Source organism: Gobio gobio (genome assembly GCF_949357685.1).
Source record: "Gobio gobio genome assembly, chromosome: 4".
Taxonomy (NCBI): Eukaryota; Metazoa; Chordata; class Actinopteri; order Cypriniformes; family Gobionidae; genus Gobio; species Gobio gobio.
Genome location: NC_137100.1, coordinates 61,886,731 through 61,912,950, shown reverse-complemented (window position 1 = coordinate 61,912,950; position 26,220 = coordinate 61,886,731). Strand labels below are relative to the sequence as shown.

The window sequence follows — 26,220 nt, the reverse complement described above, 5'->3', positions numbered from 1 at the left end:
GCCAGTTTTTATATCAAATTAATAACAGAATAACGTTTCTACTCCAATTTGTTGTTGGACATAAGTTATTTAAATGTTTATATTTCATGACAGATATATTCAACACATTAAATAATTAAGACAATAGGTTAAAGGTAAAAAGATTATATTTGTTATATACTGCATATATTTAACAACGTTTTTCTCTCTGGAGTTATGTCCACTTTTCTATTCAAATATAATGTTACGGGACAGTTTTATTCAAGAGCGTCAAATAGGCTTCCTGCAATAGTAAGTGTTGAAAGTGTTACAACAAGTGTTAATTTCGTTGACGAATAATTTGTCATCATTTTCGTCAACAAGCTTTTTTCACTGACGAAAACGAGACGATAACTAAATAAAAACTAGTGTTGGATGACAAAAACTATAACAAAAACTTACTCTCATTTTTGTTAGGGAGGGGCGATTAGGAAAGAGATCCAGCTAGAACCGAACTGATGTCCTGTGTAGCAGATGCGCACATTTGATTTGAACGTGCTGATCAAACCGCTGGAAAACACGGCGCTGTTGTGCTTCTACAGGCTCATCCCCAATCCAGCGCTCCAGAGCAGCTCACAATCAATGAATAGCGCACATTTATGCCAGGCAATTGTTTATGAACTAATGCTGATGAATAATGACAATGTTTACTTTACGATGTTTATATAGTAATATGTTTTAGACGGTTGTAACAATGCATATTTTATCTCCTTTAACTTGAATGCGCTCCTGCAACTGCAATAGTAAGGCGTATTTCAAAATAAGAGTCAATGTGTATTTCGAGCTTGTTTATAATTTAAAGTCACGCATTATATATTTGTTTTTGCTTACACAATAAACTGTATTTAATTTCATTCCCATTTAATTCATCGTCAGGAGGAAAGACCAGTATTTGACACATATTAAAAAAAGTATCAGGGTTATAATAGTTAACTAAAACCATTTAAAAAAATCTTCATTACTTGAAATTAAATAAATGTTAATTGAAATTAAAAAAATAAATAAACTTATTTGAAGCTTTAGCTTAACCTGATAAGGCCTACTAACTAAAACAGAAATACAGAGTTATAAAAACTATATAGATGTTTTTAAAAAACAAACTAAAAAGTGAATTGAGCTCTCTTTCGTGTATTTTTAATGTCAAAAACAAAATGTCAAAATGTCAGTTCAAGTGACAGTCGGTTATGTAATGCTTAAATGCTTAATGTATTACAATTGAACTAAACCCATTAGATTTTAGGAGACTAAATCTACTGTAGATTTAGTCGACTAAAATCTTATGATATTTAGTCGACTAAAACTAAAAACAATTCAGGTGACTAAAATATGACTAAAACTAAATGGCATTTTAGTCAAAAGACTATGACTAAAACTAAATCAAAATTTGCTGTCAAAATGAACACTGGCCGCAACCTAAGATCGACGGAAAATGAAAAGTTGTGATTTTCTAGGCCGATATGGCTTGGAACTAAACTCTCATTCCTGCGTAATAATCAAGGAGCTTTGCTGCCGTACCATGGGTACATCAGGAGCAATGATATTACGCAGCGTCTGAAAATAGTCCCCAGAACGCTCCCTGTGCGAGCAGGTTGTCACGTTGATTTTGTTGACGGAAGTTAGACTATTTTCAGGCGCTGCGTAAGATCATTGCGCCTCTGCACCCATGGTACGGCAGCAAAGTTCCAAAGAATGAGAGTATAATCGCAACTTTTCATTTTTAAATAGGAAAAATATCAACTCTTTGGTCATTTCTAAAAGTGCTACCGACAGACCTGGAGATCGGCTGAATGGATTCGAAAACGGTAAAACTCAACTGTTTAACTTGGAGTTGGAAAATCTAAGAAACACTACATTCGGATTCATCAATCGGAATGATTTAATTCCAATTGAAACAAAAAGTGTCCATGTATGTTTACATGAACACCAAAGAAAGTGATTGGGTTGATGGCGCATCTAAATGTCAAAAGCTTCTAATACTGTTGATACTAATACTGAGATACTGTCGATGCTGCAAAGTTAGTGTCATTATCCAGTTAAAATTTAGTGTCAGTGCAGTTAAACCATAATATTACTGATTATTAATAGTCATTTAAACTATTAAGCGGTTCTTTGAGACCCCAGGTGTAGTGTGATTTTTGCTATTTCTGCTCTCATCTATAAAGTAACAATGCTTAAATGTTAAAGGACTATATTTTCTTTCCTCAAGTCTATCAGCCCGGCTCCGAAAAGCGCCAGTCCTCGCGTGTCACAGTCTGACGAAGAGCACGTCTATAGTTTCCCCAACAAGCAGAAGACTACTGACTCCCCCTCTGCCGCCATGAGCTCGTCACTGGGCAGTAACCTGTCAGAGCTGGACCGTCTGCTGCTGGAGCTCAACGCCGTACAGCACAGCACACCCTCCTTCGCTACTGAAGGCGAGCTCTTCAAAACAACTCTTGTTAAAGCACTACAGACATCACATGCACATTTTGACGGTTTTTAAAATGTGGGTGCTTTTCCATTTTATATTTCACAGAGACCTACCCACCCAAACCAGCCAGCAACGCCCAGCGCTATGTCCCAGAAAACGGTGTTTCATCAGTTGTGAAAGCGCCTCCTCCAAAGATGGAGAAACCCAAACGCAATGTACCCAGTCGGGGGGTAGAAGACGTCAGACCCAGTGTGGCGAGCCTGTTAACCGAGTTGGAGAACTCTGTGCCGGCCCCTGCGTAAGTTTACACACTGCTGAAAACATTTCTTTCATTTACTAGTTGTATATATTTAATATTTGTGTTTATATTTAAAAATTGTATATTTGTTTTACCTTTTTAAATTATTAAAAAAAAATGTTTTCATAAAGTTGATATGTTGTAGGCAGGGCTTGACATTAACTTTTTTGCTCACCGGCCGCTGTGACTAGTAGTTTTCCAAAATTACTAGCCACTCAGAATTTTAACTGGCCACAGTTTTGACATCGATACAATGGGGAAAACTGCCATATAGATATGTTTAATATTATCTCATAATTTGGCAGCTGTCACTTTAAGACCTGACGCACGGATCCATTATACTGTTATGCCTGAGTTTTCCTTTTCTCTTTCTTTTTTATGGTCACTAAAAACATAACTCAGTGTACGTGAATCCTAACCAAGACCGGCATTTTGACATCATTTTGTGTTTATTTTACTTAATGTGCACGCACTTTGGGTGTGAGCACAAAATCTGTGGGAAAGAGTAAAATTATGTGCAATCCCACGCTGAAATTCCAACCCTGTATCACCAACAATATTCATCCGGATGCCTTTTTAAAAGACTACAATTGAAAATGTCTATATTATATTTAAAATTCAACCCACCAAAGTGGCTAGTAGGAGTGACTGCATTGCCCGCCACTGCTGAAATACACCCGCGTATGGCAGGTTGGCGGGTGTTAATGTCAAGCCCTGGATATAGGGCTGGGCTAGACTGGGTAAACCCAGCCCGATCTGCCGGTGATTAGATTTTGCCCTGCAGCTCTGGCTGGAAACCATATTTCTATCCTGCTTCAATTACAAAGCTCCGGGCGCCAATCACAAACTGGCTTTCCACCTGGCGCGCTATTGGCGGGTTTAACACGATGAGAAGCGACGGCAAGCAGCTTTTGTTTACATTCAACATGGCGGCCACTGAAGCGTTGATGCCGCTGCTGTTTTAAAAGATTTCAATGGCAAGTTTTCTTTGAAAACGGAACAGAAACTTGCCCTGGAACAATTCCTACAAAAGAAGGTTGTGTTTGCCTTACTACCGACCGCTCTGCAAAGTATGTCACCCGGATCGTTGGTCTTATTGTTTGAAGGACTATCCAATTGCGTACAGAGTCATTTGAACTATGCCCGTTGATCACGCCTTATTTGCAGGAGAAAATACAGAGCAGACTCCCCAGACTAATGTTCAGTCTTAAAAGGCAAGGGCTGGGCGGTATATCGATATATCATGGCAATGATATAAAGTTTCTATATATTTTTCTATATCATTAAAGGTGCTATAAGCGATGTCACGTGTTTTTTAGGCCAGAACATTTTTTGTCACATACAGCAAACATCTCCTCACTATCCGCTAGCTGCCTGTCACCTGAACACACTGTAAAAAAACGCGGTCTCTGTAGTCAACACAAGCTCCACAAATGGCAACAAAAACAATCTTGGGGAGTCTGGACAACGAAACATAATAAACAGTGCTCCAGCCAATAACCGACAAGAATGATTTGGGGGTGGAGATTTGGGCTTAGTGCGCGTGCACATGAAGGGGGGTGTGTAGAAGAGAGAAGCATAAAGAGGGAAGTTCGAATTATATGATTTTGATATGACGACACACAACCAAAGAGACGATGTTCTGATGAACAACTTGCAACGAAAAGGGAAAAGGAAAAGGAACGCGCAAAGTCCCGAATTTACATCGGAAAAGCCTTCGAACTCCGGCAGCAGAAGGGCTTCCAATCAGGAAGCACGGAGGGGAGGGGGAGGAGGAGGAGGAAGGGTCTAGCTAGCCTCTGTTTTGTTTGACAACACTTCGAACATCAACAAGAAGTTACTCCACCCAGGATCGCTTTAAGTAAATATATCTGCATAGCACAGTATTACTTAAAGATTTTGACACTTAAGAATGATAAAGAAACATGCATGAATGATAAAATAAAGAGCAGGACGTACATGATATTAAAAGAAATGTTAAATGCAATAAGCCTCAATGCACGAGCAGAAAGCCACCTCTCAGACAGCATGCAATTCTGAATTCAGTTCTCCAAAACCATTTTGTGCTTGTGCTTGAATGGTCAAATACACACAATTATGTCAAAATGTCCATTTGTGTGGTGTATTCATGTAAACCCAGGTTATGTTTTAAGTTAACATAAACAGTTGAGTGAAAACCAGATATGTGAAATGTATATTAAATCCGTGCATTAGGTCTTAAAGTGACAGCACCCTTATATAGCTCATTTATGTTTATCAAACTACAAAAGACAGAAACTTTTTGTATCTTTAAAAAGAATCACTTTATATATTTATTTTATATATTAATTAATTCATTAATATTAATATTTATTTTTTTAATTGTATGTTTATAATTCATTTACATTTTGTTTATTACATTTGTGCACTATTCTTTATTACATGTTAAATAAAAACTTTTATTTCTGTATCTTTGGACTATTGTTTTTGTCCTATTGTTTTTAATTTGCTTCTTTAAAAAAAATTAGCCCACCTCTTATATGTTGTTTCAATTCAAAAAGTAAAATGAATTGATCAAAATCCTTTTTGAGTTTAAATTATGCTTTTGAAGCCCAGATATTATTTGTGGTCTTTTGGACTCCACTGTAGTAAATATTGATGTTTAAATGAGCAGAAATGTTGTGAACGAGAGAACTTCACCAGGTGCCTCATCTGTGCGCTACCTTTTCTGACATCCCATTTTAATATTGCACAATTTATAGACCTGCCCCATCAGTGCCGATGGTTCCTGAGGTGAGAGAAGTTCAGGATGAGACCCCCAACCAGCAGCAGGCCAGAATCTCAGCCTCCTCAGCTACGCGAGAACTCGATGAACTCATGGCTTCACTGTCGGACTTCAAAGTTCAGAGCAATGTAAGTCTTGGAGCAAGAGAGACAAATTACATTACATTATTTTTTTCACGTTTCCTATAAATGTTCTCAAAAAAAAAAAAACTTCCTAAACGATGATCCATTGCTTTGCCACACAGTAGAATGAGTCTTTTAAAAAAAGGTTTTATTTTTGAATATGCTTTTATTGGCAAATAATCTGGCCTGTAGCATTACAAGGGCTGTTTGAATGAGTTCTCATTTAATGTTGTGATTTTATGAAATGCATGTCTGAGCCCTGATAATGATAATCAGATAGTAAACAGTAGATTATTATCAATCAAGGCCTTTGAAATGAATAAAGGTTTATATGCCTGTATGAGGGCATGCTCTCATGGGTCGATTGTGAAAGTCTTGTTAGCATATCTGTCTTGGACGTGAGCCACACTGCGGTCGAAAAGAGAGAATCTGGAATGCTGTGTTTGTGGTGTCATGTTATATCTGGTGATCATATTTGCTTTCAGGTTGGTAAACCAAATATCCGTCTTGTACTTTCTTGCATTCTTAGAATACATTTTTATTGATTCAATTACCCAAACTTTTTGAGATTGCATAACTCAATGCATTAAGCCACTGGTTTGCATGCATGGCTTTTTTTATTCGAGATAATGGATAATTCCCAGCATGCCTTCATGATTCTACTCAAATGCTTTCCTCCCTTTCTCTTTGATTGTTGTCGTCTTACTGTTGGTTGTCTAGTCTGGCTCTGTGTCGGTTAAGGAGGACTCATTATCCACTAAAGGCTCAGAACTTTCCAATATTGTGGTGACTGAGAGCCTCACAATCCCTTCTGTCCCAGAAACGGAGGGATCTGACCGCGGCTTTCCTTCCTCTAATTGTGCTCCACTTCTGCTGGAACTCCACATTGTTGAGGAATCAACAACCGTAGCTCCAGTGTCCAGCTCCACGGTGCGCTGGACTTCCTCCAAGACCCATTCGGATAAACTACTGGTAGTTTCTAGCGCAAAGAGTCCAGTCCCTGAGTCCCTTTTATCACCAGAACCATCTGCAAAAACCCCAAGCCTTCCGGCATCAGGTTTAAACAAACGTGAAATCAAGACGGTCAACCTGAAAACCTCAAGTCCAATTTTGGTTTCCAAAAACAGTCCACCTGTGGTAGCAAAGGTCTCCTCACCAGTTATAAATCGAAGGATTTCTAGCCCAGTTGCTAAAAGCCCCAGTCCACCAGAGGTTATGAAAAGCTCAAATCGAATTGTCGATGTGAAAAGTTCTAGTCCTGGAACAATTGCTAAAACCTCTAGTCCAGTCGTGGTAAGAAAGAGCCCAGGCCCCATTACAGCTGTTAGAGCAACCAAAAGTCCTGTCCCTGGAGTCCTTGCCAAGAGCCCAAGTCCCGATCCAGGGATTACTAGCAAGGGTCCAGTGCCAACTCTCATAACACTACCCGCTACTCCAGTTTCAACCTTAACTCCCAAGCCTTCCAAAGAGAAACCTGAGAACTCTGGACCTGGCATATTGGGAATAAGTCTTCCTTGCCCCAAGCCTCTTCTGGAGGAAGCTCTGGACAAGCTGTTGACGTCCAGTCTTTCCCAACCAGAGCCGGTGAAACTGCTTGAAAGAGATCATGCCTCGCTAGAAATGAACGATGACATTCTGGCACTTCTTCATCAGTCGACGCCGCAGGGTGGCTATAAAGACACACAAACCCCCTTGACTGAGATCAGTTGGACAGACGACTCCTTAAACCCTGGAGCGTCAGATGTTTCTCTGGACCTTCCACTACTTCAGCCAACAGCGGTTGAAAGGCTCTCTGCTTCTGGACAAGTATGAGGCGCACCAACTCTGCCTGTCTGTCTCCAATTTGCACCCCTAAATTTAGCGAGCATGACGAGAAGCATGCTGAACCACATACGGCTGTTTATGCTTTCTCAAATACACGAGCCTGATCCTTGGGTCAAGGGGCCTGTTGATATCCAATCTGAACCTTTCCATCCTGCTCAGATAGAAGCACCAACCATTAGCAAGTTAAATATGCCTCTCAAAAACCCGAGTACAAATGTCACCTAGTGCTCCTAGTCATTTTGTTTGGTTTCTAGCTGCTCTATTCAGTTGCATTGCTTTTTATCGTGTTTTTGGAAAGGTTGAGAATTGAGCAATCCAAAGTATGTGTGGTGCATGAAATGGATAAGATTCTGTGGATGGGATGTTCAAATGCATGCCCTGACGCGCTTCCTCAATGAGGTGCATGGTGCTAAATGGACAAGGCTAGGCTTGCTTGTTTCTTTGCACTTCTGCAATGGAGTTTAATTGTGCAATTGCATTCCTTCACTTCTTTCTTTCTTCAGGGCACATGGTGCTTTTTAGATCGCTGCAGGAGATGTTCTGCAAAGTGGTTATTTACTGTGGTCCCATATTCTGAGGGTCTTGCATGATGCAAATTATTTGCAGTTGCTAAATTTGATGTGTGAAGTCTACGAACAGTTCAATCATTTTCTCAATGCATTCAAATCATGCAGATTCACATGCATCAATCATGAAATATAACTTTTAAATCATATATTGTTTGCGTTCGCCAGTATCTAATTTAAAATGCTAAAAATGGAAAAGAATTTCAGTGTTCAACATCTGGGAAATATCGATTTCATCCGAACTGTCATCGAAACTTTTTCCAAAGTAGCTTTTTCTTGCCTAAGAAGGGGAGTATTTAAATAAAACTAGACATGCATTTACAAATATATTGCATGTATTTGTGGTTAAATCAAATCAAATTTTGTATTGAATTGGATTTATTCCCTCTGAGGTTGAGTCAAATTTCAAATTGAATTTGCAATGAATTGAATTGATTTTTAGCAGTGATGTCAGTTTCAACCTTTTAGTCCAATTGAAAATTGTTTTGACAATTTTGCTTTGCATTGCTTTGGCATGTCGTGTTTGCTTCATGGTCTTTATACCTGCTCTTGCATCATTTCAGATTGTTTGTGGAAGGTTAGAGATGTTACTGTGAGTCACGAAGAGGATGCTTCAAGCTACGCATTGCATTGGCCCAAATTTGATGGGTGTGAGGTTACAGTACTGATTTTCATCATGCTGCCTGCTTTTTAGAGGCCTTTGGACTGGATATCTGAGTTCTTGAATGGCGTTTGCAAAGAAAGCATTGCATGATCGAAACTTTTAAAATGGTGACTTCATTAATGCTGCCTCTCCGCAGCTTAAATCGGTCATCAGACGCACAAAGGAAACGTCCAACATTCACCCAATGTTTCGTGACGGCCACTTGCGCAGAAAAACAGGCCCGCTCATTCTCAACAAGAGTAACTCGCAAGATCTACTCATTGAAGAGCTGCAAGGGAAACTGGGAATCGGTCGCACTGAGCGGCCACCAAAACGGCCAGATGATTGGCTTACGGAAGGGGTCATTGTCTGTTCCAACCCACAGCGCTTAAGAGAGGAAGGTGGTGTATCACCAACGGTTGATAAGGTAGTGTAAGTCACAAGATTACTGGTGGAACTAACAAAAAGCTTGCACAAAAACATTTCTCAAATTGGTTTGTTTTATATAAAATGTGCTTTTTATATGACGTTTTCAAATAGTGCTTCACGTTTTCCATGGCGCTAGTTCTGAAAGGATTTTTTCCATTCATTTTCCCATAGGAACGTTTAAAAAAGGTCTTTGTTAAAGTGTTATAAGCCGTGAACCAAACCAAGCAGCTACGAGGTGAATCGCAACATTACAATCTTTTAAAATCAGACAAAAAGACACAGGTTCAAGACTGTTTCGTCTTTACTGAGGTAAAGAACTACAATCCCATCAACCATTATGTTTGACAATCCAATGAAAACCTATAGAGAAATATATGATTAATTGCTGTTCAGTTTATTGTAAAATTATTTGCAAACGAATTTGGAGCGTGTTCCCTGCAGAGCTAGCTCTTTTGGCATGACTTGCTGCCACGGTTCTCTGATTGGTGGAATTTTCTGTACAGCATCATGGGTAATGTAGTTTTTCACCAGGAATTCTGGTGTTAAACACGATCCTTGAAATAATGCAAACTAATGCCTTGAGCAAAAGCATTTTCCATTGTTTTTGACAGTTTTCAACAGGTCTGTCTTTACAGATTTATAAGTTCCTATATCTTCCTATGGAGAAAATGAATGTGATTTTTTACTTCTGGAACCCGATTGTTGCACAATATTATGCATTGTGTGCCAATTTTACTTCCTATTACGTGTTTCACATTTTTTTGTCCATCAGATCATCATTCCTCCAGACTCGCCCAGTCCTCTGAAAAAAGTCCTTATCCATCCTGTCCCAAAAAAGCCAGTGTCTGTGGTACAGATGCCCGCTCCTCTCCCCCCACCACCTCCACCTCCTAGGGAGCCCTCTCCACCTCCACCTCCACCTCCTCCTCCTCCTCCTCCTCCTCCTCCTCCTCCCCCTCCTCCAGTTCCGACTCTGCCTCCACCTAAAGACCCCACCCCTCCTCCATCCCCTCCACCCAAACCTGCGACCCCGCCCCCTCCACCAAAGGTTTTATCATCAGTGGGCTGCCAAACGGAATACGAACCTCTTTTTCCACCGGTACAGGCATGAACTTGCTCTCTCCGTTTATCTGCATCTGATCCAAGCTTGCATCTTTGTGATAAGGGTTTGCACGGTTTGGGAAAGTATGGAAATATCAGGGAATTTGTGAGGCCTGGAAAAGTCATGGAAATGTGTTAAAGGTCATAGAAATCTGGTAGTATATTGGGTTAGTGTAGAGTAAAACAGGTTCACAAGCCATAGTGAATCATTCAAGTCAAGTCACATTTATTTATATAGCGCTTTATAGACCTTATGCACCAGAGAAACAAGCGTACAGACATCTTTACAATTTTTGTGTTTGAACTTACATTTTTGCAGTAGCTCTGTGTATTTCTATACTGTCAAAGAGTAATTAGCTTGTGAAGTGGATTTACTTAGTGTAGAGTTAGCGAAAGTTATCATGAGCATTGTATGTTTGAAGCGGATGTCATAATAAATGTCGGTAGACCGGGTCGAACGGTACAATTATCATAAATCCGTAAGATTTTTCCTTCATGCTGTGCAAATACAAACCGAAAGACAGAACGCATCGAGTGCAATGTTCTTGAAATTATATTTTTGCAGTGTTTTGTCATCAGAACAATCCAAAAACGTTAAATAACAGTACAACCCACTGAAGAGATGTATGTTTCGCTTTCAATCCTGAGCCAAAGATGGCGCTGTTGTGAATAAGGTCTATACAATACAGATTGCGTTAAAGCATCTTCTGCATCATTAACATTTTCCTGTTTATTAATCTGAAGTCATCAATTATGAAACGCATTCAATTTCAGCTGTAAAGGAGCTCTAAAAAAGACAATAATGTCATTATTTCGCTCAAGTCAGTTCAGTTGTCGATGTTGCGAAGTTAGTGCTTGTTCAGTTCAAATTTTGTTCTCATCTTCTAGTGTCAGTGCAGTTGAATCGATAACCCAACCCTGACCTGAAACTGAGCAAGCAAATTCCACCAGGTGACCGTAGTGGAGAAAACCTTGGGAGGGACCTAAATAAACGATCAATGTATGTGTGGATTCTTTTCAAGTCAATGAATCTTTAGTGATATCCAGTAATCACAAACTACTGGGAAGGCCATGAAAAACATTTTTGAAAACTCATTGGTCCGCTAGTGTGGGAACCCTGTGCCCTTTCTATCCATTCTTTCGTAGTTTCTAGCATGTTGCTAATTGAGCGCATGCTGTTGTGTGTTTGACCTCCAAACAGAGCTCACACTAGGAGTGTCTCAGCATTTATTAAATAGTTTGCTGGTGCCAACATGTCCCATGAAGACAGTCTGTTTTCCTTGTTTTCCCCTCTAGATTCCTGGTATGTGAGCAAATTCTGTTGCCAACGAAGTTGGTTATCAATTACAGTTGCCTTTTAAAGTAGAAATGAAGCAGTCAGTCAAAGTTAACATTATTTAGTAAATGGATTTCCACTGTAATAAAAAAAATAGGTAACACGTTAGGGGCCCACCTTATTAGTATGGATATAACTAGGATATTGGCTGTTTATTAGTACTTATAAAGCATGGGTTAGGGTTATTAATTCCTTATTCTGCATGGCAATATTCTACATCCTTAATCCTACCCAATTCCTAAACTTAACAACTACCGTACCAACTATTAATAAACAGTAATTAGGAGTTTGAGGCAATAATAGTTGTAGTTAATAGTGAGAATTTGGCCCTAATCTAAAGTGTGACCAAAAATTATATAACAAACACAACATCGCTCTCTTCTCTCAGAGAAAAATGACACACACCCGCCTCCTCTCACTCACTCGTCTTATTCGCTCCGGTTAAATAGTGCTTGCATTGCGCATCATTTTAGTCATTCCCACAGGTTTCGTGCTCACACCAAAAGCATGCACACCACCAGTGGTGGAGGAAGTACTGAATCTCAGTACTTAAGTAAAAGTACAAATACCCAGAGATATATTTACTTTAGTAAAAGTAGAAGTACCACAATGACAACCCTACTTAAGTAAAAAGTGCCTGCTTTTAAATGTACTTTTAAGTATTAAAAGTAAAAGTACTTGCATAACAATTTATTCTCCTAGTGTCTATATTCTAATACAAATTGTGGCATTTTAACTAAGTTAGTTTTGGGTTAATGTAATTGCGCTTACCATCTGTGGCCCAGTTTACATTCTGACTTACAATTCTGGTTATCAGGGTGATCTGCAGAGTTAAAATCATTATTCTGAAGCAATATTCTCACTATAGTGTTCAGTGAAGAGCTTTGACGTATTTAAATCTGCATATTTATGATATTTTTACCTTTTATAAAGGGCATTTTTCCCATAATCTTATTAAATATAGGATATGTTTCCTTTTATATTCTTAAATTTGATCTATACATTCAATTAGAATAAGACAATATGGCTGTTACCAATCAAATTAAATAATTTACACTGAAAAATTACAACTTAATTAAATGATGTTATGAGATTGTTTTAAATATTTTTTTTGAATACAAATAAGAAATGTTGGAAAGAATGTTTTAACATAACTGCCAGTAGGTGGCGTCAGGTATTAATGAGTGAATCATTGAGTCGATTCGTTCAAATGGCTGATTTGTTCAAGAATGAGGCAGTCGTTTATGAACAGGTCATTGAATCTTTGATTAAACGATTCATTCAAAACACTGAATCATTCAGTAACGCTCTGTTGCTGCTTTGTTTGGAACTATTTTCGCTTACTAACTATTTTTACTTACTAAGTTGTAAGTAACTTTTGTAAAATTGTTTATGGAACTGTCAGTGTCATATGAAATCAGTGACACATTTTCAGTCGTGTTGGTATTCAGGAAAACAGCACTCATGGTCGTTTGATGTTTTTAACTGCATTATATGTTATAATAAATATAAAAACTCCACATTTTGAATCGTTACTGCAGTATGTGACTGAGTTTCTCTCTGTGAGCGGCGCTGATTTGTTTCCATTTCTCCTCATGAGGCTGCGCGAGCCTCAACAGCGCAACCTTACCATTACAAGAGGACACGCGTTAATGTCGAGCCCTGAAACTGATCAGAAAATGTAACGAAACGTTGTAGAAATGTAGTAGAGTAGAAAGTATAATAACTGGTGCAAAAAGTAACGAAGTAAAAGTAAAAAGTATGCACTATTGATTCTACTTAAGTAAAGTACAGATACGTGAAAACCGTACTTAAGTAAAGTAACAAAGTATTTGTACTTCGTTATATTCCACCACTGCACACCACTCAAACAGCTTGTGAGTCCCAAGTACCAAAATTAGTGGCTTACTGCACTTAAACAGTCAAATATACACAAAACGATGTCAAAATGCCTGTCTTGGCGAGTATTCAGTTAAACAGTCAGTTTTGAAACGTAAATAGTTAAGAAAGATAGCGCAAGTTGTGTAACGGTATATTGGATCCATGAATAAACTCTTAAAGTGACAGCAGCCTAACGTTCCTGCTGCTGTCTGTCATTAATGCTAATCAAAGAACAAAAGACAAAAAAAATCACTTTCTGCTCTTGACTGAATAACTTTTGTAACTTTAATTGTAAGCATTAATCTGTATTTTTACAATGAAGACTATCCAGTGTTATTTTACATTTGATTACTTTAATTTCTGTAGTATTTCTTACGTGAATACTACTGTGAGACCCACCTGAAAAACTTAAAGCCGTTTTTATTACATATCTCTCTTTATTCTATTGCATTTATTTGTGCTGTTTTTTGCGATTTTGTTTATTTGTTCTTTATTCATTTTATTTTTTTGACTTGTGAATACGATTTTGCATTGAAGAAAAGTTTGAAAATATTGCTTTGTATATGCTGTCAATAATAGTTCTTAGAAAGAAAATTGGTATCGGCAGGTCACACTTACAAAAAAAATCGGCCAAGGAAATTGCAATCGGTGCATCTCTAGTTTTTAAACCTACCAAAATTGTGTAAAATGCTGCAGAAAGAACCAAATCAAAGGTAGGGCTGTACTTCAGGAGTAGCTTGTTTAAGTGTGAGATCATAAGCAGAAATAACAGAGGATGTGTAGGTTGCTATTTTTGCTTTGTGAATAATGCTTCAGTGTCACGGTTCTTTGAATTGAGAGCTCAGAGATGGGGTTACTGTTACACCAGCACTTTTTGACACATGGCCTTGCTTGGTCCGCCATCTGATTATGTATTTAACACCTTCCTGGTCCTGTTGTATTTAGGGAAGGTTGCTCAGGGAGCAGGAGATTGGTTTCCTTCGATTAGTAAAACAGACATGATTCAAAAGTCTTTCCATTTATGTGAAATAAATGTAAATGGCAAATGTTGCATAATATCTAACCAGATTTGGTGTTTATATATAATAACTATTGCATGTTTGTGCAGGATCATGTATTTCTGCTGGCTGTTAATTGCTGTTTGCTTTCAAGGCTGTGAAATGAGACGAATGCAGTAAACATTTCCATTACACACATTGCTATAAATTCAGTTAATTCAGCTGATTCCTAATAAGTGATGGAGTGTTTCAGCGAAGCTGAGAACTACTTTAGTTGTGTGGTTTAAAAAACACTAACATCCTGTAATGGATTGACTAATAAATGATGCAAGTAAATGTGTGCAATTCAACATCTCCAGTCCTGTTTGAAGGAAGGAAGAAGCTCTTGGTGTACATGCTGAGTTAGGAGTTTGAAAATACCCTTTTCACGTGACACTGGTTATATTAAGAGAATTTAAAAAAAACAGTTATAAAATAAACACAAAGTTGATTGACCATAGTCATGATACAAAGTTGATCGTCAGTTGTTGAGCACACAAAAATATCTGAACAACTACACTCCATATAGAGTGGTGCAGACATGAAGTCACTTTGTTGGCCAATCGGCAGTTAGCATCGCACTAGTGTTGTCAAAAGTACCGACCGCGATACCAAATCGGTACTGAAATTTTTAAAAACTTTGAGCGCTGTTGAGCGGAATAATAAACACCTTTGATTGGCCATTGTGCTCATGCGCTCATCAAATATGTCTGTGATTGGCTACAATGACCAGGGCTTCAAAAACATGTTGTAAATATTAGGGATGCAATAATACAGTTAGTCCACGGTTCAATACATACCTCGGTTTTTAACCACGGTTTTCGGTTCGGTTCGGTTTTTTGCTATTCTATTCTTAGGCGACAGGAACAGCAAGAGGTTAAGGAGAAAAAAAGACAATTTTTTTTATTGCAATACTCTTTCTTTATTTTACTTAAAATAATTGAACAACCTTACTTAAACTTTAAACTTTACTTAAAAAAAAAAAAAGCTTTTACACATTCCTAGTATGTAAATATATATAAAGATTTACACTGGCAGCTCAGAGCTGTACAGCAGCATTTAAGTATGAAATTGAATGAATAAATGTAAAAATAATACACTACATTGACTTCACTATAAAATATACATTGATTCTTATTAAAGCTACTGTATTAGTTTTTCAGTCAAGAGCAGTGAGTGATTTTCTCTTTGTCTTTTGTTGTTGTATTAACATTAAAGGGATAGTTCGTTCAAAAATTTTATTTCTGTCATCGAGAAATTAATACAGGTTTGGAACAATATTAGAGTGAGTAAATAATGACATAATTTTAGAGGTGAACTGTCCCTTTAAGGACATCATGTTCACTGGCTGCGCTGCTGTCAATTTAAGACCTCCGTGCATCTAATAGACACACGCGATTTTACTTTCACTTTAGACATATCCAACTGTGTTTATGTTAACCTTGTGTGTATTTGACAGTATTAACGCAGTAAGACTACTTAGTTCAGTAATCACATGTTTGACAGGCGTTTAGTGCGCACGCTCGGAAAAGCGCATGTTAAAACCGCGCACGCGAATGAACCGGCAAGGCTTTAAAACGTATGCAAATAATGAACTTTCGTGATTGTGAATAACTATAGTGTTCCGTGAGTATAACTCTACCACTAACCTGTGATGTGAATGTATATCGCGTTGTTCAATATTGGGATGGAGGAAAATTATAGAATTTGCAGAAAAATAATTAATTCAATGCAAAACTGAAAAACCGCAATTCACAAGCGCGTATTGAACCGTGAATGCCATACCGAACGGTTCAATATTATATTGAGAATTGTGGCATCCCTAGTAAATATACATCAATGATGCTTTTCACAGAGCGCTTGCACAGATGCACACGGGAGCGTTTGAATGCAGGCGCCTATAAGCCTACCGGTCCGCTGGTCGAAGCCTGCTTGTGCTTTCAGATGCTCCTACTCCCGCTTTCAAAACACTTCCGTGTGCTTTCAAACGCTCCCATGCGTTGATCATTGTAGCCAATCACAGACGCATCCGATGAGCGTAAGAGCACAATGGCCAGTCAGAGGTGTTTATGAAGCGTCACATATTTAATATTTCAGTACCGACTTGGTATTGCGGTCGGTACTTTTGACAACACTACATCGCACTACAAAAACCCAATAGGATTTTCCCATAGGCTTTTGGATTATCGCAAAAAATAAGCTCTGTGATCAACAAAGGTTTATAATACTTGCACGTTTTGTCCATCAAGATAATTATCACAGATGAACACAAATTTTGTGAATTTTGAAGCCTAAATGCAATCGGCAGAAGTAAAAAGCTAAAGGTAGACTATAAACGGACCACACCACGGTCGCTCAACGTCACCATCACTAAGCTTCGACAACTCTTTCCGTTTTTATCTCAAAACGTTTTCCCAGAACGTTTGAGTTAGACTAGTTTGTTGGAGCACAGTTATGAACATAATGAGGCTGTAAAGGCGGACTGAGATTACCTGATGACGTTTAATCTCCTCAACAGCCTTTGTAGTCCCATTTAGCCACTTGTTAGCAACCGCCTTTTTCAAGACACGTAACAGCTTCAAAAAATCACGAGTGGGGTAATACCGATGTATTTTATGTTGTTGAACAAAACGTGAAAGTGTCTTGAGCTTGTGTTCACCACAGACCTTATTTCAGCCATTTAAACACATTTTGGGGACGAGGGAACTAGAAGTGCTAAAATGCTAACTCGCTTTGGCCCACAAAGTGATGTCATCCCTGCACCACTCTATTAGAGGTCATTTATATTGCCTTCTCAGTGTTGAGTTCTCCAAAACAAGTCAAGTATCTGTGGATGGTGTGGCTTCAAATCCTGCATGCGTTTAATTATGAGTTATCAACATTGTGCCATCGATCAAGGCACTAAACCTCCGGTTACTCCAGGGAGATGTACCTGGTAAAAAGTGCATTGAAAGTCGCTTTGAAAAATGCATTTGTTAAATGATTCATTGGTAGTAATTAGTTATGTGTACCAAGTAGAAAGTGTTTAACATAACCAAAGCTGCTTGTTTTGTGTCTGCGTGTGCAGAGTGTGCGTGTCCACGTTCTCTTTGCTTTATGAAAACAGACTTTAAAACATGAAAATACTTTTCCTTTTGCTGTAGATTATGGCTCAGGGCAAGAGTTCCCCCACCAGCGTCCTGAAGCAGGGGAATAAACTGGACAACATGCTGGGCAGCCTGCAGTCAGACCTCAACCGCCTGGGTGTCCAGACTGTAGCCAAAGGCGTTTGTGGAGCCTGCAAGAAGCCAATCGCTGGCCAGGTAAGAGATCTGTGGATCATCTGTCCATTTACCGCCCAAATCATTATCCTGACCTACATTCAATTTGGATTTTTAGGATATTATGCCCTAGAGCGGAAGCTCTGGTCCAAAACGAACCAAAAAGCAACCAAAGGGTGTATTTTCGTGTCTGTGTGTGTGTGTGTGTGTGTGTGTGTGTGTGTGTGTATATATAAAGCTTGGAGATTTCAGATTTTTAGGGTGTGTTCACACTTGGCATGTTTGGTTGAATTAAAACGAACCCTGGTGCAATTTGCTCTGTTAGTAGTGCGGTTCATGGGTTTGAGTGTGTTATAAATGCAATAATTGGTTTAACTCTGAAACATTTTTCGAGTTGTGTTGTGGTAAAAATTAGCTATTTTTACCACAACACAATTAGAAAAAAATTTCATATAGCACCAGCCGAGTGCAACCATTCTACGTCATCCACATAGAACGCAAACAAAAAGGCGCCGCCCATTGTCCAAATATGTAATGGATTACTTTCATGGGTTTTCTACTACATATTTCAGTAAGAGACATCATTTATGTTATATTAAGCCATACAAGTCTTAACACCATGGGATCCCTTTAAGTCTAAACTCTGATGTGGACAGAGGCCGCTGAAAAGATGGGTCTCGGTCCACTTCCCGACTCTGATGCGGTTCGAATTAAATATGAACACAATTTGGACCAAAGACATCTAAACTAACCCAAAACAGGACATGATGTGACCCTAAAAAGGACAGAAGGCTCTAGTGTACCTGTTTTTTCTCATCATAGTCGTGATGCGCGTCACAGTTCAGTTTAGGCATCAGAACCGCGTCTCCTCACAGCAGATCTTCTTTTGTGTGTGTGACGGAGGGATTCCTGCCTCTGTTTTGACTCCTTTACACATTTTATAAGCTCTTTACGAGTTCTCAGCTGGTCAAAATACCATCATATGAAGCTACGCACATACAACGAGGACACTTATACTAGCACACAGCATTGTTTTGGATGTTCGGTAAGTTTTGTCATATATACGTAATAAAAGCTGACCAATCAGGTTGTGAACATATTCCTATGCCTTTAGGTTCAGTGTTAAAATGCCAATGTGAATGCTAAGTGGACCAGGACTAAATGTTTGGGGTTTTTTTGGTCCGAGCCAAACTACAAGCGTGAACACACCCTTATGCTCACTAAGGCTGTATTTATTAGCAAAAATACATGTTATGTTGTGAAATATTATTACAATTTAAAATAACTATTCTCTTTGAATATATTTTCCATTCTTTAGTGTCACATAATTCTTCAGAAATCATTCTAATATGCTGATTTTCTGCTCAAAAAGCATGTTGAATGTTAAAAAATGCTGTTCTTATTCATTAAAGAATCTTGAGGGGAAAAAAATATTAATTTCCACACATGAATAAATTACATTTTAAAATCTCTTCCAAAAGAAAGTCTTTTTTTAATTGTAAAAATTTTAAATGACTGTTTTCACTATATTTTCCATCAAATAAATGACTTTTAAAAACATAAAATAATAATGATCCCAAACTTTTGTGGCTTGTATAGAATCATGAGACGCTGGTTTTGAGTCATGTCTTTTTGCTGTACACTTCCATCCTCATTTTCTTTGATTCATTCAGGTGGTGACAGCAATGGGTCGGACGTGGCATCCAGAACATTTTGTGTGTACTCACTGTCAGGAGGAAATCGGTTCCAGAAACTTCTTTGAGCGAGACGGCCAGCCGTACTGTGAAAAGGACTACCACAGCCTCTTCTCTCCACGCTGTTACTACTGCAATGGACCCATTCTGGACGTAAGGAGGATTATGCTTCCTATCACCACTTTAAGCGGTCACAGACGGGACATTCACAGGCCTGTGTGTTGGTCTCATATGTCACCACCCAGTCGTGATGGTGCTTACTATAGCTGCTCACTCTTTACCTCTGGCTTCAGGTTTCCTGTAAACATAAACAGTCACTCAAATACAGCCTTTGCAGTCAAACTCAACACATGCATATAGTTAGAGAGTGCTGAATGCGTAAAAGAAATCCGTTTTAAAGGTCCCATGGCATGGCATTTTTCTATTATTTTATAGTGTTTCCTGAGGTGTACTTATATTGTTAGTATGATTTTTACATCATAAAATGTCATAATTTAGAAATAAAAGGCATTTTTTTCTATACTGCTGTTTGCCCTGTGGCTGACTGCCCTGCTCCAAGAGGCGTGTCTGCTGTGAGACTTCAGTAAAAACGGCCACTGTTGTGATTGGCTGACATCTTTGCATTTTAAATGAGCGGAGAGGGCGTGGTTTAACGAGGCACGAGTCTGCCAGAGACGGATGGACCTGTGTTCACTTCTCATCAGTTCTCTCAGCATGTCTCAGTTCAGGGTGAACTGTTGTAGTTACTAGAATATACTTCAGGTTATTAGTCTATTTCTAGTCGGAGGGACTGTCACTCATGTCAGAAAGTTAGTAACTTTAGTAAATTATGGATCAGCGCTGACTGGAGACGCGAACCGTTTAGAACGATTCAGTCCGATTTGGTGAACTGGTTCGGTTCACTAAAAAGAACCGATTCAAAAGAAAGATCGTTCGCGAACCGGACATCACGGAGACGGAGCGATTGCTAACAAAGTTATTTATAGTAACTACTGAGTTATGAGAGCGCTGTCAGTCAGCGCGAGTTTATTGTGTTTGTATCTGAGAGTTCTGAATAAACACGAGTCCCAGTCACGCCGAGTCCGTCTTCATCATTATTCTACCAACTTTGTAACACATGCAAAGTACCATTACAGCGAGATGAACGAGTTAGTAAGTGTTGAGTATAGCATTATTTCTAGATATGTTCCAATCATATGAAAAGCGTCAGTGACGCGCATTGAGTAACGTTACACAGCGCAAACAAAGACACAACAGCTGTAATCGAATGTAATCCAGTTTATTGTGGGGAAAGCTGGCTAGCCTAACCGGATACCCTCACGCTTACCCCACTTCTGCTTAATCTCACGCCGCGTTTGGTGCCTCCGCTGTGGGCAGATGCAGTACTGGGGGTCGGGGATGTTGAAGGCCGAGCTTCGGCGTGTGTGAGGTTTATCTCTAATGAGTCTTATCTCTAGATGCTGGTGTTGAGCAGAAAAGACTGTATGCACATTTAAGAACAGATAGATGCGACGAGGACGTACAAAAACACTGACTCACAAGATAGAAAACACCGTTCTGTCGGGAGAGAGAAGCCGCTGCGTGTGCACGAATAATAAATAATTAGCTACACATAAGAAATCACTGATCACAGATCAGAAGGTACTGAAAAAAGACTTCTGTTTTCATTTGTACATCCAAACACTGAGAAACTGCCAGCGTTCACTCGTTCACAACCCATGATCTCTCGAGCGTTTGCATGGGCGTGACAGATTCTCTGGGCGGAGGAAAGGGAGGAAACCGTTCCTGCTTGGACGTCAAACCAGGAGACTTCAGGATTGGCTCGTCTGGCCTGTCATTTTCTCAAAGGCAGAGAAAGACAGCCAGAACTCGGGTTTACACCGATCAACATTTCTATCCACTTGGGGACAATATTCAGGCTAGGGGAACTCATATTAATGTTGAAATACCTCATAAAATGAAAATTTCATGCCATGGGACCTTTAAGGAATACTTTTTGAGTTACATGACTAAGCATCTTTAAAACAAGGTACAAAATTGTCTACCACAGCATAATACAAAGGCAATAAATACACATTTTAATTTTTTTCTTTTCTTTTCTTTTGAATTGTATGTATTTGCTGTATGCATGCAAAAACAGTGCAACCAGCGTAGTAGATAAAAGATTTTTCATAATAGAATTTTGGTTTTCTATAGATATACACTGATCAGGCATATCATTATGACCACCTTCCTAATATTGTGTTGGTCCCCCTTTTGCTGCCAAAATACCCCTGACCCGTCGAGGCATGGACTCCACTAGACTCCTGAAGGTATGCTGTGGTATCTGGCACCAAGATGTTAGCAGCAGATCCTTTAAGTCCTGCAAGTTGCGAGGTGGGGCCTCCATGGATCGGACTTTGGATTGGATTGAGATATAGGGAATTTGGAGGCCAAGTCAACACCTCAAACTCGTGCTCCTCAAACCATTCCTGAACCATTTTTGCTTTGTGTCAGGTGCATTATCTGCTGAAAGAGCCACAGCCACCAGGGAATAGCATTACCATGAAAGGCTGTACATGGTCTGCCACAATTCTTAGGTAGGTGGTACGTGTCAAAGTAACACCACATGGATGGCAGGACCCAAGGTTTCCCAGCAGGACATTGCCCAAAGCATCACTGCCTCTGCCGGCTTGCCTTCTTCCCAAAGTGCACCTGGTGCCATGTGTTCCCCAGGTAAGCGACGCACACGGCCATCCACGTGATGTAAAAGAAAACGTGATTCATCAGACCAGACCACCTTCTTCCATTGCTCCAATGCTCACCGGCTATGCCGCCCCATACACAACAAACTGAGATGCTCTGTGTATTCTGACACCTTTCTATCAGAACCAGCATTAACTTCTTGAGCAATTTGAGCTCCAGTAGCTCATCTGTTTGATCACACGGGCCAGCCTTCGCTCCCCACGTGCATCAATGAGCCTCGGCCGCCCATGACCTTGTCGCCGGTTCTCCACTGTTCCTTCCTTGGAGCACTTTTGATAGAGACTGACCACTCAAATCCTTACGCTTGCCCATTTTTCCTGCTTCTAACACATCAACATTGAGGACAAAATGTTCACTTGCTGCCTAATATATCCCACCCATTAAAAGGTGCTGTGATGAAGAGATAATCAGTGTTATTCACTTCACCTGGTCGGTGTATATATTGCAAAATGAATGTTTTGTTCAGCATGTAGTAAGGATTGGAGTAGGTACATGGCTAAAAAAGAACTATGTAGGAAGTATGTGATTCACATTTTTGTTTATGTAGTTTGAAACATGACTTCTCGAATGGGAAAGGAACACTATTACCAATTGTTAGTAATTGTCTTATTCTTTGTGTTTTATCTAAAATGTTTGCATACATTCATCGACATTGTGCTTTCTGTTTGCGTTTGGCCATCAGTTCATTGTAATGAATTGTAAATGAGCTTTTTTTCATCCTGCAGAGGGTGGTGACCGCATTAGACAAGACTTGGCATCCAGAGCATTTCTTTTGTGCCCAGTGCGGGTCGTTCTTTGGGCCTGAGGGTAAGTAGCTTCTACTCTTTTCTTTTCCTCTTTTCTTCTCTTTAGCTGGCCATTCCTTTTTTACTACCAAGCTATTTTTTCTTAAAAAGGTTTTAAGCCTTTGGCAACCTTTTTTTTTGTCTCTATTTCCTGTAGGTTTTCATGAGAAGGAGGGAAAGGCATACTGTAGGAAGGACTACTTTGACATGTTTGCCCCGAAATGTGGCGGCTGTGCCCGTGCAATCCTGGAGAACTACATTTCAGCCCTCAACTCTCTCTGGCACCCAGAGTGTTTTGTCTGCAGGGTCAGTGTGTGTGTGTGTGTGTGTGTGTGTGTGTGTATAAGCATGCCGTTGATGGAGGCCTGTGTGTGATTGACCGATAAATCAGCCAGGCATATTCATATTCCAGTATCTGGCATGAGCATATTTAACTTAAGTAAAAAGATGAAGCTAATTCATTTTTAATTGTTAATTTTAAATAAAAATGACATTTATTAAATTGTATGACACCAAATATTGGCCTATTAATGTATTATACTAAATAATGATATAAAATCTGAAATATCAGTGTTATTTTAGTGTCACTGAGATACTTTTAGTTGTTAATAATTAAAATGTTTATATTTTCTGTTTTCATTTGAATTTATGTTTATGTTATTTACATTTTTTTGTTATTTTAGTACTTCTACATTACATGAAAATGTACTTCCACTAGAAATATTGTATTGGAAGCTAGCTGAAATAAAGTATTTTAATTTATTTCAAAACATTTATTTATGGTTTTAGTTAACTATAATAATCCTGCTGTATATAGTTTTAAATCTTAATACATTCTGATTTTTAATCCATATTCAAATGTATAAATATTCAGATTTTATTATTTACATATTTATAGTTATATATTTAGGAATTATACTTAAAGATTTGTGAATATTATTGTCAGACTTTACAAATATTTTCTGAATTCAAGATTTATTACTAAATATTCAGGATATTCATTCATATGCACATTATCAGCCATGCTGCTCTGTATGTTGGTATCAGTTTTGGAATAATTGTGGTGTTTATGTTGCTATCTGTGTGTTTTGGATTTATACACTAGCTCATTTTGTCTATCTGTGCTGTTTTATTTGTAGCATTGTTTGAATCATTTGTGTATAACTGACTGATTTCTCTCTCTCTCTCTCTCTCTCTCTCTCTCTCTCTCTCTCTCTCTCTCTCTCTCTCTCTCTCTCTCTCTCTCTCTCTCTCTCTCTCTCTCTCTCTCTCTCTCTCTCTCTCTCTCTCTCTCTCTCTCTCTCTCTCTCTCTCTCTCTCTCTCTCTCCTCCACAGGAGTGTTTCACTCCATTTGTGAACGGTAGTTTCTTCGAGCATGAAGGGCAGCCGTACTGCGAGGCTCATTACCACGAGCGCCGCGGCTCGCTCTGCTCCGGCTGTCAGAAACCCATTACCGGCCGCTGCATCACTGCCATGGGCAAGAAGTTCCACCCCGAGCATTTCGTCTGCGCCTTCTGCCTTAAACAGCTGAACAAGGGCACATTCAAAGAGCAGAACGACAAACCCTACTGCCAAAGCTGCTTTGTCAAGCTCTTCAGCTAGAATCTGATCGAGTTCGCCGATATCAGAGGCCCAAGGGTCGAGTTTTTAAATTGTGTCATCTTGTGGCGATAGTGAGCATTACACCAGCTTGTTCCTGTGCCAAAGCACTGTCAGACAAGTGTAGATCTTCAGGGAGGCCATTTACGATTTTTAACAGCCTTTTTAAAACACTTCCCCTGGATCCAGATGTTATCAGAGAATAGGTCTTTAAATTGCGTGGAGCTATTTTAGATATTATCGACTGCATCGGACAAATCAAGATCTATTTTTGTACTTGTTACATAATCTTAACTTGAACATAACTATGTACACGTTTCTTTGCACATTTCAGGCAAACCCCTGCTGCTTTCTAGGATAACAACACGCTCTGCTATTTCGCTTGGCTTCTTTTCTCCATTGGCCACATCAGGTTTTCTCAAAGGTGCAATAACAGCTTGGTATCATCAAAATCTCAATGCCATATTCTGTATATTTTTTATAATTTTGGTACTCGAGAGTTTGGTCAGCCCTGACCTGATTGTGCATGCATCTGATCACTTTATAAAGTGTTTTTTTTTTTGATGATTGTTTTTATTTTTATATTCATGGGTGGTTTCTGTTTTTCTGGATGGCTGGAGTGGTTTGATCTTCCATCCTTATGCCTTTATGAGAGTTTGACTGTGGAACCGAATCACTTCTGCTGTTCTAATTCTTCTTTTATTCTTATAAAAAGCCTTCTCAAAGATACCAGTATGGGCCCTGATGCCCATTTCGTTGAGTGTGTGGCGTTCCACAATGTGCCTATCGCCACCGGGCATAATGTGCGATTTTACTTACAATGATTTTTGTCTTAAGTTCTCGTATGTAATATTTTAATAATTTTGTGATGGACATTTCTCCCCTTTTCCATTCATCTGATTTCCTACTGTATGCAAGTAAATATATTAAAGTCTTATGAATTAATTGATGGCAAAAGCTTTACATGCCTTTTTTCCCCCAGTTTTAGTAATTTAAAGATTTTGTTCTTCAGGGTGATGTCATTTTATTCTAAATTGACTGATGACATGCACATTGTATTTAAAACATGGGGTCTAAATGGACAAATGTACTAGGCATTGAATAAATACCAGGATCTCATTTACGCTTCATGCTTCTTTGATTTATGCGATTTATTTGCATTGAAGTCCCATTAACAGCCGACAAAATGTAATGTTGTCTATTTTCTAGTCATGTGTTGTATATAATTCATATTGCATGAACTGATAAAATGCATACCATGAATGCAGTCACTTTGGACGACTTACACATACCTTTGTGTTTCCCATCACAGATACCACAATGGTCAGAATTGCGTTTTATAGTATGCTAAAGAGCACTAATTTATAAATACAAGTAATGTTTTGGTAAGCCATCCTTCTAGGCTTACAGAATACACTAATATATATATATATATATATGTGTGTGTGTGTGTGTGTCTGAGCAAATACCTGTGGTTATCATTAATATAAAAATGTACATCTTGAATACTTCACACACTAAAACTATTGATTTGACATTGTTAGTGTATTGTTCAGTATCTTAATCTAAAATGCACTTTCAGCTGTTGAGGCTGGCAGAACAAAAAGGAAGGTCAGCAAATTATTTCAGAACTAACTTTTTTGTGTGTTGAATTGGTAAATTGTAACTAAAGGTCACTAAAGTGCAGTTGTTAAATTCTTTTTCTGA

At 38.8% G+C, this 26,220-nt stretch overlaps 1 protein-coding gene across 9 annotated transcripts in view; it reads left to right on the top strand.

Annotated features, from left to right (window-relative positions):
• The window catches only part of pxna (paxillin a), a 57,746-nt gene extending 32,114 nt beyond the window's left edge, over positions 1–25,632 (top strand). For 4 of the 9 annotated variants that reach the window (XM_079815887.1, XM_079815889.1, XM_079815888.1 and 1 more), the window contains 8 exons: positions 2,225–2,432; positions 2,534–2,726; positions 5,468–5,618; positions 17,573–17,731; positions 19,363–19,536; positions 22,854–22,935; positions 23,071–23,219; positions 24,250–25,632. In XM_079815887.1, the coding sequence (XP_079672013.1) occupies positions 2,225–2,432; positions 2,534–2,726; positions 5,468–5,618; positions 17,573–17,731; positions 19,363–19,536; positions 22,854–22,935; positions 23,071–23,219; positions 24,250–24,516 (1,383 nt within the window). In that variant the 3' untranslated portion in view covers positions 24,517–25,632. Of the gene's footprint in view, positions 1–2,224; positions 2,433–2,533; positions 2,727–5,467; positions 5,619–6,332; positions 7,419–8,802; positions 9,073–9,846; positions 10,180–17,572; positions 17,732–19,362; positions 19,537–22,853; positions 22,936–23,070; positions 23,220–24,249 lie in introns of all 9 variants that reach the window. The other 5 variants (XM_079815883.1, XM_079815885.1, XM_079815881.1 and 2 more) reach the window with 2 other exon arrangements.
• The last annotated feature ends 588 nt before the right edge of the window (positions 25,633–26,220 follow it).